Source organism: Calonectris borealis, chromosome W (genome assembly GCF_964195595.1).
Source record: "Calonectris borealis chromosome W, bCalBor7.hap1.2, whole genome shotgun sequence".
Taxonomy (NCBI): domain Eukaryota; kingdom Metazoa; phylum Chordata; class Aves; order Procellariiformes; family Procellariidae; genus Calonectris; species Calonectris borealis.
This window is the reverse complement of record NC_134351.1, coordinates 52,557,634-52,576,164: the sequence shown is the minus strand read 5'-3', so window position 1 is coordinate 52,576,164 and position 18,531 is coordinate 52,557,634. Positions and strand designations below refer to the sequence as shown.

The 18,531-nt window shown below is 38.4% G+C and overlaps 1 protein-coding gene across 1 annotated transcript in view; it reads right to left on the bottom strand.

Annotated features, from left to right (window-relative positions):
• LOC142074883 (transcription factor RFX3-like) overlaps positions 1-18,531 on the bottom strand; it is a 178,641-nt gene that overhangs the window by 40,488 nt on the left and 119,622 nt on the right. Inside the window, exons 4-5 of the mRNA XM_075135817.1 lie at positions 13,828-14,083; positions 4,384-4,458 (exon numbers count right to left, since the gene is read on the bottom strand). Coding sequence (XP_074991918.1) covers positions 4,384-4,458; positions 13,828-14,083 — 331 coding nt within the window. The remainder of the gene's footprint in view (positions 1-4,383; positions 4,459-13,827; positions 14,084-18,531) is intronic.

Genomic DNA, 18,531 nt, shown 5'->3' with positions numbered 1-18,531 from the left:
AGGTTTAGATTGGACATTAGGAAAAATTTCTTTACTGAAAGAGTGGTCAAGCCTTGGAACAGGCTGCCCAGGGAAGTGGTGGAGTCACCATCCCTGGAAGTATTTAAAAGACGTGTAGATGAGGTGCTTAGGAACATGGTGTAGTGGGCATGGTGTGTTGGGTTGACGGTTGGACACGATGATCTTAGAGGTCTTTTCCAACCTTAATGATTCTATGATTCTGTTCTATGATTCTATGACTTCAAAGAGGAACAGAATTAGTATTCTTTTTTTTTTCCATGTAATTTAACGCAGAATTTTGTTGAGCAATTTTGGAAGCATGTAGGCAAACAGTTTCTAATACATCGTTGTACCTTTGTATAGAACAAATAGTAACTAACATACACACAAAACCCAAGTAAAATGGTCACTTTAATGACATTTAACAGTATAGGAGAACAACAGAATAAAATGGAAATATTTTTATAGTGGTCATATGTAAATTCTGTGGTTTCAGTTTTTTGGGGATGCTAACATTTTACCTAGCTTACACCCCCCTCCCCCCATGGTTTCATATCTTGGAACTTCCCCTTAATTTCAGCTTGAATAATTCCCAAATTTTGTTTTCTGCTTGCATTTACTACTTAATTAAGAAAGTAATTATACCAAAACAAATCAGCATGAACATCCAAATTTTCCAGGTTCACAAATCTTACCAAAACTCTGGGCTTAGTTTGAGCATCCAATAAATCCCCAAGCCATGGATTTGTTTTTGGCATTTGGAACAAAATTTTATTCCAATATGCTGGAGCCTCACACAGTTGTATAATCCATTTCAATTTAGTCCACCAAAGCAATTAATATGACCAAGATATGTGTTTAAAGTACAGTAAAAGATATACAAAGTTTATGTGACATTTAATATGCTACTCTGCAGGGTTATTTACTAATAGATCACTGAACAAATTCTGTTCTACTAATGTTCGATATAACTTGTCATTTAAAGAACATGAATATCAATATTTTAATGCCCATTACTCATTAAATATGTTTCCACTCTGACCCTTCTTTATTGCAGAACTACTAGTAAAATTTAGATTATAATGAATATATTGGACATACAGTTCTGTTTAAGTCAGTTGTGAGCAATTTACCAAGCACAATACATGAAAAATGCAAAAAAAAAAAGGAAAACATTTACTCCAGATCTTTCAAAGACCATCTTCATGTTTACTTTCTTACAGAAATCATCACCAGAACTATCATGCTTAGGTTTCTAAACAAGACCTCTATGTAAAGATGCAGGAGAAGCAAGATCTAACTGGTTCCAAGATGGATGCAGATAATGTTGCACTTTAAATAAACATAACAAAAAAGTGCAGTTCATCATCCTTATATCAACTTGTAGATATAAATGCATTATTAAAAAAGTCTTAACATTCACAAATGTATTTTATCTTGAGCATTTACAATTCTGAAATAAAGCCTAGGAAAAATATTAAACATATTTTTGTATTTGCAGAAATCTAATTCTAAAATTGAAATGTCCGGACTTTGATTTCTGACTTGTTGATTTATAATATTAACAACATTGGAATGGTATGAAATGGTTTACAGAGAACGGGTAAATTGACTCCAACTTCAATGAAACTTCAATATTTAGAAAACATTAGATTATAAATTAGTTAAGTCAATTGCATGCAGAAAGAAATCAGGAAAGGAAATAAAATAGAGGAAAATGAAAAAATCATTAAAATGAAGAGGTATTAACTTAGGCGACAAAACGCCAGCTTAAAGAAGAAGATAGGACTAAAACCATATTTACTGTCCTTATTTGAGTCATAACTCAATAAACGTTTTAAAAATAGGGAAAACATCCAGTAAGTTTGATCTGGGTTCCATTAATTTCTTCCAAAATGACTGAGGCTAGGAAAGAACAATTATTACAGCAAGATGCATGGAGGTCTTTTTTTTCACAGAATCAACAATAGGTCCCTCTATTTGTCTTTCAGTAGTTTTGAAAATACCTCAAAACAGTTAAGAAACATCAGGATAAGACTACCATAACAGACAGATGCAAATATCATTATTAGGAAGATATTTTCATAGAATCATAGAATGGTTTGGACTGGAAGGGACCTTCAAAGATCATCCAGTCCAACCCCCCTGCCATGGGCAGGGACACCTTTCACTAGATCAGGTTGCTCAAAGCCCTGTCCAACCTGACCTTGAACACTTCCAATGATGGGGCATCTACAACTTCTCTGGGCAACCTGTTCCAGTGTCTCAAAACCCACATCATAAAGAACTTTCTTCCTTATGTCCAATCTAAATCTACCCTCTTCCAGTTTTAAACCATTACCCCTTGTCCTGTCACTACAGGCCCTGGTAAAAAGTTTGTCTCCATCTTTCTTAGAAGCCCCCTTTAAGTATTGAAAGGCCACAATATGGTCTCCCCGGAGCCGCCTCTTCTGCAGGCTGAACAACCCCAACTCTCTCAGCCTTACTTCATAGGAGAGGTGTTCCAGCCCTCTGATCATTTTCGTGGCCCTCCTCGGACCCACTCTATCCCACTATCTATGTCATCGATGAAGATATTAAATAGTATTGGTCCTAGTACGGACCCTTGAGGGACACCACTCATTACTGATCTCCATTTGGACACTGAGCCATTGACTGCAACTCTTTGGACATGGCCATCCAGCCACTTCCTTATCCATCTAACAGTCCATCCATCAAATCCTTCTCTCTCCAATTTAGCAGCAAGAATGGTGCGGGGGACTGTATCAAAGGCCTCACAGAAGTCCAGGTAGATGACATCCGTAGCTCTTCGATTGTCCACCGATGCAGTCCCTCCATCATAGAAGGCCACTAGATTAGTCAGGCACAATTTGCCCTTGGGGAAGCCATGTTTGCTGTCTCTAATCACCTCCCTCTCTTCCACATGTTTCAACATGTCTTCCAGGAGGATCTGTTCCATGATCTTTTAACTAGTGCATGACACAGGAAATAGGGGAATACAGTTTTCTGATGTAGAAAAGCTTGTCCTTTAATTCTTACTGTTTTCAGTGTGAAGATTCTGGACTTCCTTGTCAGATTCAAGGCAGACTTATAAATTCTTTGTGTATCTAAGTTTAAAGACAGATTTTTGGCATTTTGCAAAAAAAATTATCATCCATGTAATTATGATATTAAAATAATTTTAGCATATTTCTAGGTTGTCTTAACATCGAAACAATTATTTTAAACCATCCATAATGATCTAAAAGTCCTTCTTCACATTTTACAGAATTCAATTTCCCTCACCCAATTTTAGCATTTTCTAAGAAAAGTAAATTCTCTTCCAAGAAATTGTACTGGCTCTTGCTGTCTTTTTCTACCATGATGATAAACTTTGACAAAACAATTTTGGTTTTCACCTCCATACTACCACATTCTTGGGGGGGGAATGTCAACAAATCAAAATAAGTGTATAGCCTCTACCCAATATACTCATACATTCATATCACAATCGATATCTACATTTCTCTGGTAAAGGAATACAAGAATCTGAAAAAATATGTAAGTTTATGTTGGTTAGTAAGGCTGAGAAGCAAAAAGGATGCAGTATGTATAGAAATTTAGCAGCATTAAAAAATACAAAACTATTTATACCAACTGAAGAAAAAACCATGTTGTTTACATAACATTTCCAGAAAGACTAGCACTGTTTAAAAACAAACTGAAGATTAAACTTTGAGCCTTTCTCCTTTACTAAAAGTTATATTTAATGGCTTTACCACTATATTTGCAATCATCTTTTTATGCAAACATCTTCAGCTTTCTTTTATGGAAAATTCCTAACTACAGGATTTGCAAAGACAGAACAAAGCAAGAGGCAAAAGAATAAAACATACTAGAGACTAACAGATTAATTTTTTTATCTCATCAAATGGATCTTCAGAATTCTTATCTTATAATAAACTTATTCAGAATAATAGAAATATTTTAAAAGAAATCTAAAGAATATTTTTTGTTCAAAGTGTGTACTGCTTCTTTCCCCCTTCACCTGCTCCTAAATTATTATATTTTCTACGAATTGTAGAAAATTATTTTAAAATGTCAAACCCAGACTACTTAAGAATTATTTGATTTTTTTTTTTACATTTACATTAGGACCTGCAGAACAGGCAAATACGTTAAGCTGTGTTAACACAATACAGAACCCAGAAAAGAAATGCACTTTACAATATTTCATGACACTTAACCTGACAAAATATAGTGACAGAAGATGTAGATTACAAGCAACTAAAATGGAAAGATTAAAAGCAAAAAGTAGCAATAAACTAAAACAAACATTTAGAGGCAGGCTAAGCATGCAGAACAAGCAAGAGATTAGCTTTCATGAAAGAAGAGACAACTTACATGGCTGTTGAGAAGAGAGCTTCTGTGAGTAGAAAGACCATCAGACTTTTGTAGTGTCTCAATCGCCATTTCAATCTGATAATAGATGTCATTAAAAAATGACTCAAGACAAGACAGCAAAAAAGGCTGATCAGAAAAATTCTGATAGATTGCCTTAAGTTCAACAGAAATATCTAGTTCAGTCATGGCTAAGGGATATTTTCTACTTAAAGGCCTCATCCTGAAGTCCCCATGAAGGCAAACCTCCCCAGTGAAGTCAGGGAGGCATTTTGCTTGCATATATACTGCAGGATCCCACTTTCAAAGTCCAATTTACCTTCCTCCCTGCTCATGAAATAAGAGAAGTGGATTTACCAATAAGCTACATTGCAAACAGTAGAAATTACTGAACAATCAATGTTTTCAATAAAAGAAAAAAAATCCCAGAATAAAATCCTAAGAAAGGCCTCAATGTTTTTTCCTCCAAGTATTTGAGAAAGACCTGTGCACACTTTGAATGTGAATTAGAAACAAAATTTCTGCTCTCTGCAACCATGGAGTAAAATCTCAATCATTCAGTAGGTTTTCTGCCATTAGTTTCATTGGACAGGATATCACCCCTACAGCCTGTCAGAGCATTCTTTGAATATCCAGAGCTCTCAAAGTAAACGAAAATTGGAGGTTTACACAGACAGCAAGATCCATCCTTAAAAAAAGAAAAAAAAATCAGATGGGTTCAGAATAATACTTTTAAAAGAAAAAGTATTATATACCACTAATTATACAGTAGTATTACTCCTAATACAAATGTGTAAAGACAACCATACCTATTCCCATTCTTCCCCCCATATTAATACATCTTTTGATTAATTCTATAATGACAGCATTAAAAATAAATTTACAATTTAACTGTAGTTTAGCTGCAGAGCTAGAATAGCAAAAACATTGAAAGTGATAGACAATGGGACATACAGTAAAAGAAGGCACATAATTAGCCACATTAAATGGAAAACCCACAAAAGCAATGGAAAACCATCTGTACATTTAAAACCACTTATTCTCCCTGTAGACAGTTTTAAAATGTCTTCCCTATCCTCCTTTAATTATTACAGTATTATCCAAAGAGTTTATGCTACTAAAATGAGTTCACTCAATATACAGCACAAAACTGGAAAATATTTCAGATTATATTTCAATTAGTGCATAAATACAATTTGCTTTCCCCTTTTAATAAGCTAATCAAATAGTATTTTTACTGTAGTAATTCTCAATGAAAAAGGAAGTCTTTCTTACAACTGTCTAATATTAGACATATAAGCCTTTTTATAAAAGCATACAAGTATCTGATTAGTATGTAAGAAAATATACTTCAATATTACAAAAATAATGTTTAAATCCAGATTTTTTTCTTGCTTCAGTGGAAAATACTATTAGGTCAAACTTCAATCAGACAGAAAAGGTCAAATTTAAAAGGATACAGTATGCTAAAAATTAAAAGGTTAAGATTTCATCATACTAAGATCAACTTACTATATACTGCAACCATAGACTTTCCCATCTTAACATGATATTATAACATGATACATAATTTGAATCATAATTCTGAATCTTACTCCACTGTTTGACAATACCTTGTCTACAGCAGTACTACAGGACTGAAGTCCTGCCTCCTGCTGCTCGTTCCAGCTACTACACTACCCTCTCACTTCACTGAGACAAGTTTTTGTGGCCTGTTCAAAGAACAAATCCTTTAAAATCGTAAATTAAGAAGTTTTATATGTGTGTGTGTATATATATATATAAAAAGAAACACTTCCCTGCTTTGGCAACAGCATAGCACTACAAATAGTTGAGGGAACAAGGCACTGGGGAGTATATGTGAATATATGTCACCAGTATTGCCACTGAAGACAATATATCCATGGCCACAGATCCATAGATTTTAAAACCAGAGATCTTAATGATTATTATGATCAGCTTGTCTTATTTTTTGAATAATGCAGGTCAAGAAGTGTTCATTACCACTAAAATTCACCATTAATTACTTCATCAATCTCATGAAGTATTACTGAACTAGAGCAGGTCTTTCAGAAAGACATCTTATCTATATTTAAAGTGATAAGTATTCACCATATTCTAGTGTAACCTGTTCCAATAGTAATTATTTTCATTATTAAACATTTTGTACATTATTCCTTGTCTAAATTTTGATGAGTTGCATTTTGAGCTTTACCTGCTACTGAAATATCTCTTTACTATCAGAAAACTTTTTCCCATGCAGGCACCTAACCATAGACAAAGCATCTCTTAACCTTCTCTAGCATGTAAATAAAATAGGCTTAACTTGAAGGCAGATTTTCCAGACAGTGAATCATTTGTCTTGCTCATTTTGAAAACTTCCAGCTACTTATGGGTTCTCTCTCATTCCAATGTATTTTATTTTTAAAAATCTCAAGCTTCCGGTAGGCTTGGGTCCTCAGGCTTTCAAAATGTTCTGTGAAACAGGCCCCTGCATGTGTGGGAAGTGCCAGCTACTTTAATGGCAAGTTATTCATGTGCATAATCTGTTCCTTCAAGCTTTTAAGTTCAAAGTTAGGGCCAGGAAATTAGACTTTGGTTCTGGAAAAAATTGAGCAGGAACTTAAGTTCACCTTTATTCAGAGTAGCATTTAAGCATATATCCCACATTAAATAGGGATTATCCTGAATAGTGGGCTTTTTTTTTAAATTGTAGCCTTGACATTTTGGGAAAAATTATGAAAATAAATTTAACATTTTAAATTATATTCTACACATATAGAGATGAATTAATTGCATTCCTTACATTTCTAAGGACAAGCAGTCAGAAGTTACAGGCGTATTTACAACTGGAGTGCTAAATGACAAAAAAATATAACACATCCATCTGTTTGAATGTGTGATCAGTCATACATTTCTTCTTTTTAAAAGACTAATTCAATATGGAAAGACATCATTTATTAAAATGTTTTGACTGATAACTAAAAAAAGTTATCATTCCCACAGCAACCCCAACCAAACCATATTAAAACAAGGTCTATACACATCACTATAATAATCAAGTGTTATATGATAAATGGATGAGAACTCCAGAGTGCTTTCCACTTATATTTCAAAACAGTGCATTCATAAAAATGCTACTGTCCTCTGAAGAGGTACTCATGCCAGAGGGTTGAATTGGGCAGACAAACTTGCCTAGAAGCAGAGACTTGAAAATGAAGCATCAGTGACCATATAAAGAGAACTCACAAGTCCAAATTTACACCCAGAAGAATGTGAAAGATTCTCTTGAAAGTCCTCACAGACTAAGCAACTGTAGTAGAGCTTTTACTAGGTTATATCGAATTTTGCTCAAGAGAATGAAAAAGTAATTGAAAGACAGAAAGCAATTGTTTTAAGTTTTTGGGAAGAAAGAAGTTTTGTACATATACACTAAGGTCAGTAAAGAAAGAGGGGAGGAGGTGCTCCAGGCGCCAGAGCAAAGATTCCCCTGCAGCCCGTGGAGAAGACCATGGTGATGCAGGTTGTTCCCCTGCAGCCCATGGAGATCCACAGTGAAGCAGATAACCACACTGCAGCCCGTGGAGGACCCCACGCTGGAACAGGTGGATGTGCCCTGAAGGAAGCTGTAGCCCATGGAGAGGAGCCCACACCAGAGCAGGCTCCTGGCAGGAACTGCGGCCTGTGGAGAGGAGCCTACACTGGAGCAGGTTTTCTGGCAGGACCCGTGACCTTGTGGGGGACCCATGCTGGAACAGTCCGTTCCTTAAGGACTGCATCCCGTGGAAAGGACCCACGCTGGAGCAGTTCGTGAAGAATTGCAGCCTGTGGGAAGGACCCACATTGGAAAAGGTCGTGAAAGACTGTATCCTGTGGGTGGGACCCCACACTGGAGCTGGGGAAGAGCGTGAGGAGGAAGGAGAGACAGAGACAACGCATAATGAACTGACCGCAACCCCCATTCCTTGCCCCCCTGCGCCTCTCGGGGGGAGGAGGTAGAAGAGTTGGGAGTGAAGTTGAGCCTGGGAAGAAGGGAGGGGTGGGGGGAAGATGTTTTTAGATTTGTTCTTATTTCTCATTATCCTACTCTGTTTAATTGGCAATAAATTACAATAATTTCCCCAAGTCGAGTCTTTTTGCCTGTGAAAGTGTGGTGTGTTGACCTTGGATGGCCTCCAGGTGCCCACCAAGCCGTTCTAACACTCCCCTTCCATCAACAACACGGGAGGAGAAAAATGTGATGAAAAGCTCATGGGTTGAGATAAGGACAGGGAGATCACTCACCAATTACCATCATGGGCAAAACAGACTGTTGAGGAGTGGGAGTGAGAGCGGCTTGGTGGGCACCTGGTGGCTAGGTCAACCCACCACAAAGAGTTATTTCAGAAACAATTTTTTTGTAATTAATACACTAAATATAACATGCTGATAGTTAATATAGGTATGTGATCTACTGAATAAATATATTAAGAGGCAAAACTAGAAACAAAACAATAGGTGATTGCAGATAAATCCTAATGCTTGTTAGAAAAAACAGAACTAATGGATGGGAGCTCCTCCCTGGCTTACAAGCATAATATATTTTTTAATTTAATAACTATATACACATTTTGAAAGTTTTGACATTAGTTAACATTGATAATATAATTTGAATTTTATTAGAACAGTCCTTAAGACATTCACATATGGTAAAAAGTGCAGGGTGATTTAAATTCTATTATTTGTAGGGCAGATAATTTTCTAAGAAGTCTTTGCTGTAGCTGCCCATCCTCTGACAGTAACTGTCAGTAACCCACCCAGACTCATCCTTCAAGCAGGATACAACATGTAATATAATTTCAAATTGCCAACCATTTAGGGCAAATCGCTCCTCCTACAATCTATAAGTAGAATTATCAGGAAGAGCTAAAATCTTATCAATGTTACGACTAATTTGCTAGTTACAAAAATTTAATTACTTGATTAGTGAGGGTAAATAAAACAAAATGAAGTTGTTTGTTGTAAACAGTGAAACAGAACTAAATCTTAATATGACAAAAGTGTCAGAGGTTATAATAAGCCCATGCCTGGTTCATTTGTCTCCATGTGAAAATTATCCAAAATTAATTCAAAAGATTTGAATACATTTGCTGAGTATTACATTAGGAAGCAGGCCTGGATACATATTATTGTGATCTCTTAAATTCTCTATACAAGTATGAAAAATATTATGATGGTGCAGGTAGGATGAGGATTAAAAGTGAAATGAGCTCTAGCTATATCAGGTACAAAGCAAACTAAAATTGAACTGCTATGTTGCTCTAGTTTGCCTTATTTATTTATACCTGCTAGTAAATTTAAAACTGAGTATGTGTTTGATGTCACAGTTTAAGCTGAACTGTTTAGGTTTCAATTGACTCTTGCTTGTACGAGTTGAACCCTATATATCAAGACCCTAAAATTAATTAGATGTCAAGAACTAATTAGAGATCTCAAGACTGGTGGCAGCCTGGGCTGCAGTGATCATGCCCTAGTGGAATTCACAATCTTGAGGGATATGGGCCCGGTGAAAAGTAGAGTCAGGACTCTGAATTTAAAGAGCGAACTTTCAGTTGTTTAAGGAATTAGTGGATGGGACCGCCTGGGAAACTGCCCTCAGGGATAAAGGAGCTGAACAGAGCTGGCAGCTCTTCAAGGACATTTTTCTTAGAGCACAAGAGCTCTCGATTACCACATGTAAGAAATCAGGCAAGGAAGGCAGGAAACCAGCATGGCCCAGTAAGGACCTCCTGGTCAAACCAAAGTGCAAGAAGGAAATGCATAAGCAGTGGAACCAGGGTCACGTATCCTGGGAAGAATATAGGGATGCTTCCCAGAGGTGTAGGGATGGGATCAGGAAAGCTAAGGCACAGCTGGAGCTGAATTTGGCAAGGGCTGAGAAGAATAATAAGAAGGGCTTCTACAGGTACGTCGGCCAGAAAAGGAAGATTAAAGAAAATGTATCCCCCCCAGCCCCGACAAATAGGACAGGAGAACAGGTGACAACCGACATGGAAAAGGTTTAGGTACTCAACAATTTTTCTGCCTCAGTTTTCAATGAAAATCTCTCTTCCCACATCTCTCAAGCCCCTGAACCTCAAGGCAGGCACTGGGGAAAAGAAGTTCCTCCCATCATAGGAGAAGATCAGGTTCGAGACCACCTGAGGAACCTGAGCATACACAAGTCCATGGGACCCAACAAGATGCATCCCAGGGTCCTGAGGGAATCGGCTGATGTAGTTGCTAAGCCATTCTCCATTATATTTGAGAAGTCATGGCAGTCAGACTACGTCCCCGGTGACTGGAAAAAGGGAAACATTGCACCCATTTTTAAAAAGGGTAGAAAGGAGGACCCTGGGAACTACCGACCAGTCAGCCGCACCTCTGTGCCTGGGAAGATCATGGAGCAGATCCTCCTGGAAGATATGTTGAAACATATGGGAGACAGGAAGGTGATTAGGAACAGCCAACATGGCTTCACCAAGGGCAAATCGTGCCTGACTAATCTAGTGGCTTCTATGATGGAGTAACTGTATTGGTGGACAAGGGAAGAGCTACAGATGTCATCTACCTGGACTTCTGTAAAGCCTTTGATATGGTCCCCCCCAACATTCTGGCCACTAAATTGGAGCGATATGGGCTTGATGGATGGACTGTTAGATGGATAAGGAACTGGCTGGATGGTCACATCCAGAGAGCTACAGTCAATGGCTCAATGTCCAAATGGAAACTGGTAACAAGTGGTGTCCCTCAAGGGTCCATATTGGGACCAATACTGTTGAATAGACATAGACATTGGGATTGAGTGCACCCTCAGCAAGTTTGCGGATGACACCAAGCTGAGTGATGCAGTTGATTTGCTAGAGGGAAGGGATGGCATCCAGAGGGACCATGACAGGCTTGAGGAGTGGGCCCATGCAAACCTCATGAAGTTCAAGAAGGCCAAGTCCAAGGTCCTGCACCTGGGTCAGGGCAACCCCCGGCATCAATACAGGCTGGGGGATGAAGGGATTGCGAGCAGCTCTGCCAAGAAGGACTTGGGGATACTGGTGGATGAAAAGCTGGACATGAGCCGGCAATGTGCACTTGCAGCCCAGAAAGCCAATCGCATCCTGGGCTGCATAAAAGGAAGCGTGGCCAGCAGGTTGAGGGAGGTTATTCTCCCCCTCTACTCTGCTCTCGTGAGACCCCACCTGGAGTACTGCATCGAGCTCTGGGGACACCAGCACAAGAAAGATATGGACCTGTTAGAATGGGTCCAGAGGAGGACCACGAAAATGGTTAGAGGGCTGGAACACGTCTCCTATGAGGAAAGGCTGAGAGAATTGGGGTTGTTCAGCCTGGAAAAGAGAAGGCTCTGGGGAGAACTTATTGCAGCCTTTCAATACTTAAAGGGGGCTTCTGAGAAAGATGGAGAGAGACTTTTTACCGGGGCCTGTAGTGACAGGACAAGGGGCAATGGTTTTAAACTAAAAGAGGGTAGATTTAGATTGGACATAAGGAAGAAAGTTCTTTACGATGAGGGTGATGAGACACTGGAACAGGTTGCCCAGAGAAGTTGTGGATGTCCCATCATTGGAAGTGTTCAAGGTCAGGTTGGATGGGGCTTTGAGCAACCTGATCTAGTGGAAGATGTCCCTGCACATGGCAGGGGGGGTTGGACTAGATGATCCTAGAAGGTCCCTTCTGACCCAAACCATTCTATGATTCTATAAAATAATAATAATGAAAGTAATTTTGTAGTTTCCTGCTTAACAATTTATCAACAAGAAATGCACTTTAATGTATTCTAATGCCTCATTTATGTAACTATACACTATATACAATACCTTAAAAATGGGTGGAAAACTATTTGATGGTAGAAACACAATTTTGGAATTGTAATTTATTTTTTATCTGTATTCCTTAAAAACTAGATATAGCAAAATAAAAATAATTCAGAACATCCTAATGAACAGTTTTCTTTAATACATGAAGCAAGTGCAGATAGTGAAAGGTATGTACCTTAAATTTTGTTTGCATAAGACATTATTTTTAGAATGAGCACAAAATGGACTTTACTTACGTGTTAGTGTGAGGTAAAAGTTAGTAATTACTCTGCTGAATTTCAGAGTATGTATTAGGATACAATTCATTGTAAACAACGAAATATTTAATTTTGAAAAATTAAATTCTAGATTCTAATTTTTGCTGAAAAAAATTAATCATCTTTTCACTTGCAAAATTTGATACAGAGTTTTGATACCATTCAAATGATTCTAGGATATCAAACTTCAAAGTCTACTACTCTTCCTGGATTGCTTAAAATTTGCTTGTGTTTGCTGACTGTATGTCATCTACACTTTGATCCTACACTAAATTAATTGTTTCCACTTACTGAATTCTATTATCAATTTATAATACTAAACTTATGACATGATATTTTGCTTGACAACAAAAGGTTGTCATCTGCAGATGACATGTTCTGATTCAATTGAGAAGAAAGTTTATAATGTCTAAAGGGTTTTTTTTTATTCAAATCTAAAGCAATTCATAATAACTAACATGACACAGGAATATTTTTGCCATTTAAATATATTAAAGAAACATTACTTTTCAAATTTACATCACATTAGAAGATTCATTGCTTTTGCTTAGATAAAGCCACTGTGCTGGTTTTGGATGGAATAGAATTATTTTCTTCACAGTAGCTAGTATGGGGCTATGTTTTGGATTTGTGCTGGAAACAGTGTTGATAACACAGGGATGTTTTAGTTATTACTGAGCAGTGCTTACACAGAGTCAAGGCCTTTTCTGCTTCTCATACCACCCCACCAGTGAGTAGGCTGGGGGTGGGCAAGAGGCTGGGAGGGGGCACAGCCGGGACAGCTGACCCCAACTGACCAAAGGAATATTCCATACCATATGACATCATGCTCAGCAATAAAAAGCTGGGGGAAGAAGAAGGAAGGGGTGATGTTCGAAGTGATGGCATTTGTCTTCCCAAGTAACTGTTATGCGTGATGGAGCCCTGCTTTCCTGGAGATGGCTGAACACCTGCCTGCCGATGGGAAGTAGTGAATGAATTCCTTGTTTTGCTTTGCTTGTGCGCATGGCTTTTGCTTTACCTATTAAACTGTCTTTATCTCAACCCACGAGTTTTCTCACTTTTATTCTTCTGATTCTCTCCCCCATCCCACTGTGGGGGGAGTGAGCGAGCAGCTGTGTGGTGCTTAGTTGCCAGCCAGGGTTAAACCAGGACAGCACTCACTTAATACTATTCACATGCACAAAGTTAAACTAAATGTAAATATTTGCAAGACAAAGCCATGTATTACTGATTCTGCCAACATAATATGCTTTTTGCTAGAGAAACATGTCAGCATGCAGGAACATTGTAGTGACTAAGAAACTATCCCCAAAGATTTAACATAGTTCTGAAGTACTTACTGTAGCTGGGGAGGCCCGTGTTGTATGAGTCACTGAATGACCAGAATTTTCCATTGAATTGCCAATCAGATAGGTCCCTCCTGAGCTGCTAATGAGCTGTCCTCCTGCAACACCCATCTGAATCCCTCCAGTGCCCACCATACTATGAGAGGAGACCACTGTTGTTGCCTGTGCAGAACTTCCTTGAGTATCGAAGTAATTTCCTCCAGTGTTTTGGCTATACATCTGGGTTTCCGAGTAAGGATAAGTTGTTCGACTTCAGGAAAAGAAAACAAAACAAGTAGTAGTTAGTTATTTGGATTGTTTAAGTGAGGGAAACATCATTGTAGAAAATAGTGTACAGTTGCTATAAACAAACTAAATAGGATTGGCAAACAACCCCTGCCTCCACACAAAATAACATTTCGTTATGTCAAAGTACTGAGTAATTAACTTGGACTCACTGTTAAAATAAGTATTCATTAAACTTCACTGAAAATGTTTTCAGTCCCATCTGAAGAGGGGTGGAGAAAAGTATGACAAGAATTGAAGAGATGAGAGGAACATCTCATTCAAGTATTAATACATTATATAGTAATTTATAAAACTGTTGTAAATTTTTAAATCCTACAGTCAAAAATGGATTTTTATTTAGTTGCCATTTATTTTGTATACTCTGTATGTTACAAAACTGTAAACGTGACAAAAAAAAAGTCAGCCAAGATGGCCCTATATACAAGAGTCCTATAAATGTTTTGTATTGATTTTAAATTTACTGAAACTCTCTGGCTGAAGCTTGAAATTCTGAGCTCATTTGTATTTTAAGACGTGCAGTTAGTTCAGCAGAGTGAAATTTTAAATTGGACAACAATATGTACAGTGTTATGATGAAAAAGTAATAAAACTAAAACAGAATTACAATTTGCGAAGGGATTTGTGAAGGGATTAAAAAAGTCAAAGGAACAGCAGTTATTTAACTCAGTTCTTTCCAACTATTAAACATTTGGGCCTCATTAACCAGTTAATATTAAACTTTTCACTTAACTTGTGAACCTTATGTTATTCTTCACTTCGTGTTCATAATGAATTGGATCATTACCCTTTAACAGGTTATAAGCTTTTATTAGCTATTGAACATAGTGGATATTTGGTCCTGTGTACTAACTTGGACTTTCAAATTGATATAGCTCAAAATACACAAGTAAATAACACTCATTAGCTTTTCTAAAATGAAGAATCTGGATTTTGCAGTAATTAAAAATTTTAGCCAACGTTTCAATACCATCAAGCATTATACCATGGCATGTGTTACAATAAAATAGTCAAATGATAAAAATTAGTTTATTTACCCAGATGATAATTTTGACATTTAATCATAAAATCCTATAATGCTTCCTAAAATCAACTGGCACCAACATTTTGAACCCATAACAACAACCAAATCAGAACTTCTGTGGTATTAACTATGGCCATCATGGATTTTCCCTTGTTCTTCAGATACAGCAAAACCCTCTAAAACTTAATTTTAATATCCTAAAAGCTTTTCAAGTTATGTACTATATTACTTGTTTTCGCAGTTACTTAAGCTAATTTTTTTGTTTGTTTTATTCTTGGAATTTCAAAAGCTTTAAGAGCAGCTGTGAGAAATTCACCGTTAATCTAGAGGGACTACAGTGCAGCCTAATAAAAACAAAACAATTTAAAAAAAGGAGGGGGGGAGGGGAGAGGAGAAAGGCTCCAGAACCTGTATGGTCATCTAGTAGCACCTTCTTTTCAGAGCTAGAATCAAGCCATCTTTTACATTGTAATAACATGTGTACAGGCAAGATGGTTTGGAGAAATCTCCTTGGGTATACCTGATTGATTTTATTAAACTGGCTCGTCACTGAATGCCTCCAATGGATGATAAGTCAAGCATCTGCTACCAGACCAGATATTATATCTTTCTTAGAACCAGGCAATTTAATAAACAGCCCTATTTAATAGAGGGTACTTAAGGAGAACATGATGATGGAAACTTAGGGGAAATAGTTCAAGAAGTGTCTGCCAGGGGGGTGGAACACTGGAATTTCCCCCAAAAGGGAAAAGAAAAAACTAGATATTAGTAAGATAAGGAAAAGAACAAAGGCATGAGATCATTGTTGACAGTAAAATAGCCCTGGCCAGAGGAAATAGTACAAATGATGTCTGCAAGACAAATCTCACTTGAAGAGGTGGAGTCCAAGAGGTGGGTCTTAGAAGCCCAAAAGATTGATGCAAATTCTAGAGAATGCCCTCATTTCTTCACTTCAGTTCATTTCTCCCTCTCTTCAATAGGCTACAACTAACAATACTGAAAAGATTACTCTGTCCAACTGACAGGGAGTGCAGACTCTACTTAGATTCCTAACTCTTCCAAAAATAGTTTTAAGTTTTATTCATGTTTCAAGATCTCATGATTTATTCTTCCAAACACATTTGCATTTCATAAAATAGATTAGATGCCAAATTATCCTTTGTGTGAGGATGATATGCAGAAAAGATGAAATCTTAGAACTTAATAACTCTTTTTAAAAAATTTTCTCTACATAAAATCTTAGCTAACCAAAACTTTGCTAATTTGTTTAATGGAAAATTGAAATGGTATAGCTTTTGAAAATTAAAACAGTATAATTACAACCCTGGGATTGAGAAGAGCAGATTCTGGCCTGTTCAGGGCCCTGCTTGGCAGGATCCCATTGGAAACTGCCCTGGAGGGAAAAGGGACCCAGGAGAGCTAGCTGATCTTCAAGGACAGCCTCCTCAGAAAACAAGAATGGTCCAATCCAATGAGTAGAAAGACAAGCATAGAATGAGTAGAAAGGCAAGCATAGAATTATAGAATCATAGAACAGCCTAGGTTGGAAAGGACCTCAAAAGATCATCTGGTCCAACCTTTTGTGGGAAAGGGAGCACCCTGTCTAGTATTCTATGATTCTATGATTCTATAAATGATCTGGATGATGGGATTGAAACCACCTTCACCAAGTTTGCTGATGACACCAAACTGAGTAGTGAGGTGGACATGTCAGACAGGAGAGCCATCTTACAGAGAGATCTGGACAGCCTGGAAGAGTGGGCTAGCGAGAACAGTATCATAGAACAGAATCATAGAATCATAGAATGGTTTGGGTTGGAAGGGACCTTTAAAGGTCATCTAGTCCAACCCCCCCCTGCAATGAGCAGGGATGTCTTCAACTAGATCAGGTTGCTCAGAGCCCCGTCCAACCTAACCTTGAATGTTTCCAGGGATGGGGCATCTACCACCTCTCTGGGCAACCTGTTCCAGTGTTTCACCACACTCCTCGTAAAAAATTTCTTCCTTATATCTAGTCTGAATCTACCCTCTTTTAGTTTAAAACCATTCCCCCTTGTCCTGTCACAACAGGCCCTGCTAAAAAGTCTGTCCCCATCTTTCTTATAAGCCCTCTTTATGAAAATGTTGAACAGCGTGTGGCCCAGTATCAATCCCTGGGGGACCCCACTTGTGACAGGCTGCCAGCCTGAGTAAAAACCATTGATCACCACCCTCTGAGGGTGGCCTGTTAGCCAATTTCCTACCCATCTCACAGACCACCCATCCAGTCTGTATCTTGCCAGTTTGTCCAGGAGAAGGCTGTGGGAAACAGTGTCGAACGCTTTGCAGAAATCCAGGTAAACAACATCCACTGCTCTCCCCATGTCGACAGAAGATGTTATTTTGTTGTAGAAGGTGATCAGGTTAGTCTGGCAAGATTTGCCTTTGGTAAATCCGTGTTGGCTTTTCCCAATCACCTGCTTCATTAGGTTTGTGATAGTTTCTAGGAGGACTCGTTCCATTACTTTCCCAGGGATCGAAGCAAGACTAATGGGCCTGTAGTTTCCTGGGTCCTCTTTTGGGCCCTTCTTGTAGATGGGTATGACATTTGCCCTCTTCCAGTCATCAGGGACATCCCCTGATCTCCATGACTTTTCAAAGATTATAGACAGTGGCCTTGCAACAACGTCAGCCGCTTTTCCTAACACCCTGGGGTGGATTCTGTCCAGGCCCATAGATTTATGTGGGTTGAGCCCTTGCAAGAGGCCGCAGACCAGCCCTTCTTCCACTACTGGTGGGTCGACACATGCGTTGTCATAGCTACTTGATCCTGTGATCTGGAGTCCAGCTACACCAGTAAAGACAGAGGCAAAGAAGGTATTGAGAACTTCTGTCTTGTCAGCATTATTAGTAACCAGTTTCCCTGCCCTGTTTAGTAATGGGCCTATGTCTTCCCTGTGCTCCTGCTTACTGCTCACGTACCTGAAGAACCCTTTCTTGTCGTTCTCTGGCCAATTTCAGTTCTAGCTGAGCCTTAGCCTTCCTGACTGCATCTCTGCATGCCCTAGCAAGGTTCTTGTAGTCCTCGATGGCTATTTGGCTGCCTTTCCATAGCCGGTATGCTTCTTTTTTGCCTTTAAGCACACCCATAAGGTCATTGTTAAGCCAGGGTGGTCTCTTGTTCTGCCTTCTTCCTTTCCCTTTGTAGGGGATGGACTGTTCTTGTGCTTCCAGGAGGCTGTTCTTGAATAACTTCCAGCACTCACAAGCTCCTTTGCCCTCCATGGATGCTTCCCATGGAAACCCTCGCAGCTGGGCTCTGAATGTATTGAAGTTGGCTCTTCGAAAATCCAGGGTCTTTGTCCTACTACTGGTCTTCAGCGTGCTCGTCAGGATCTTAAACTCCACAA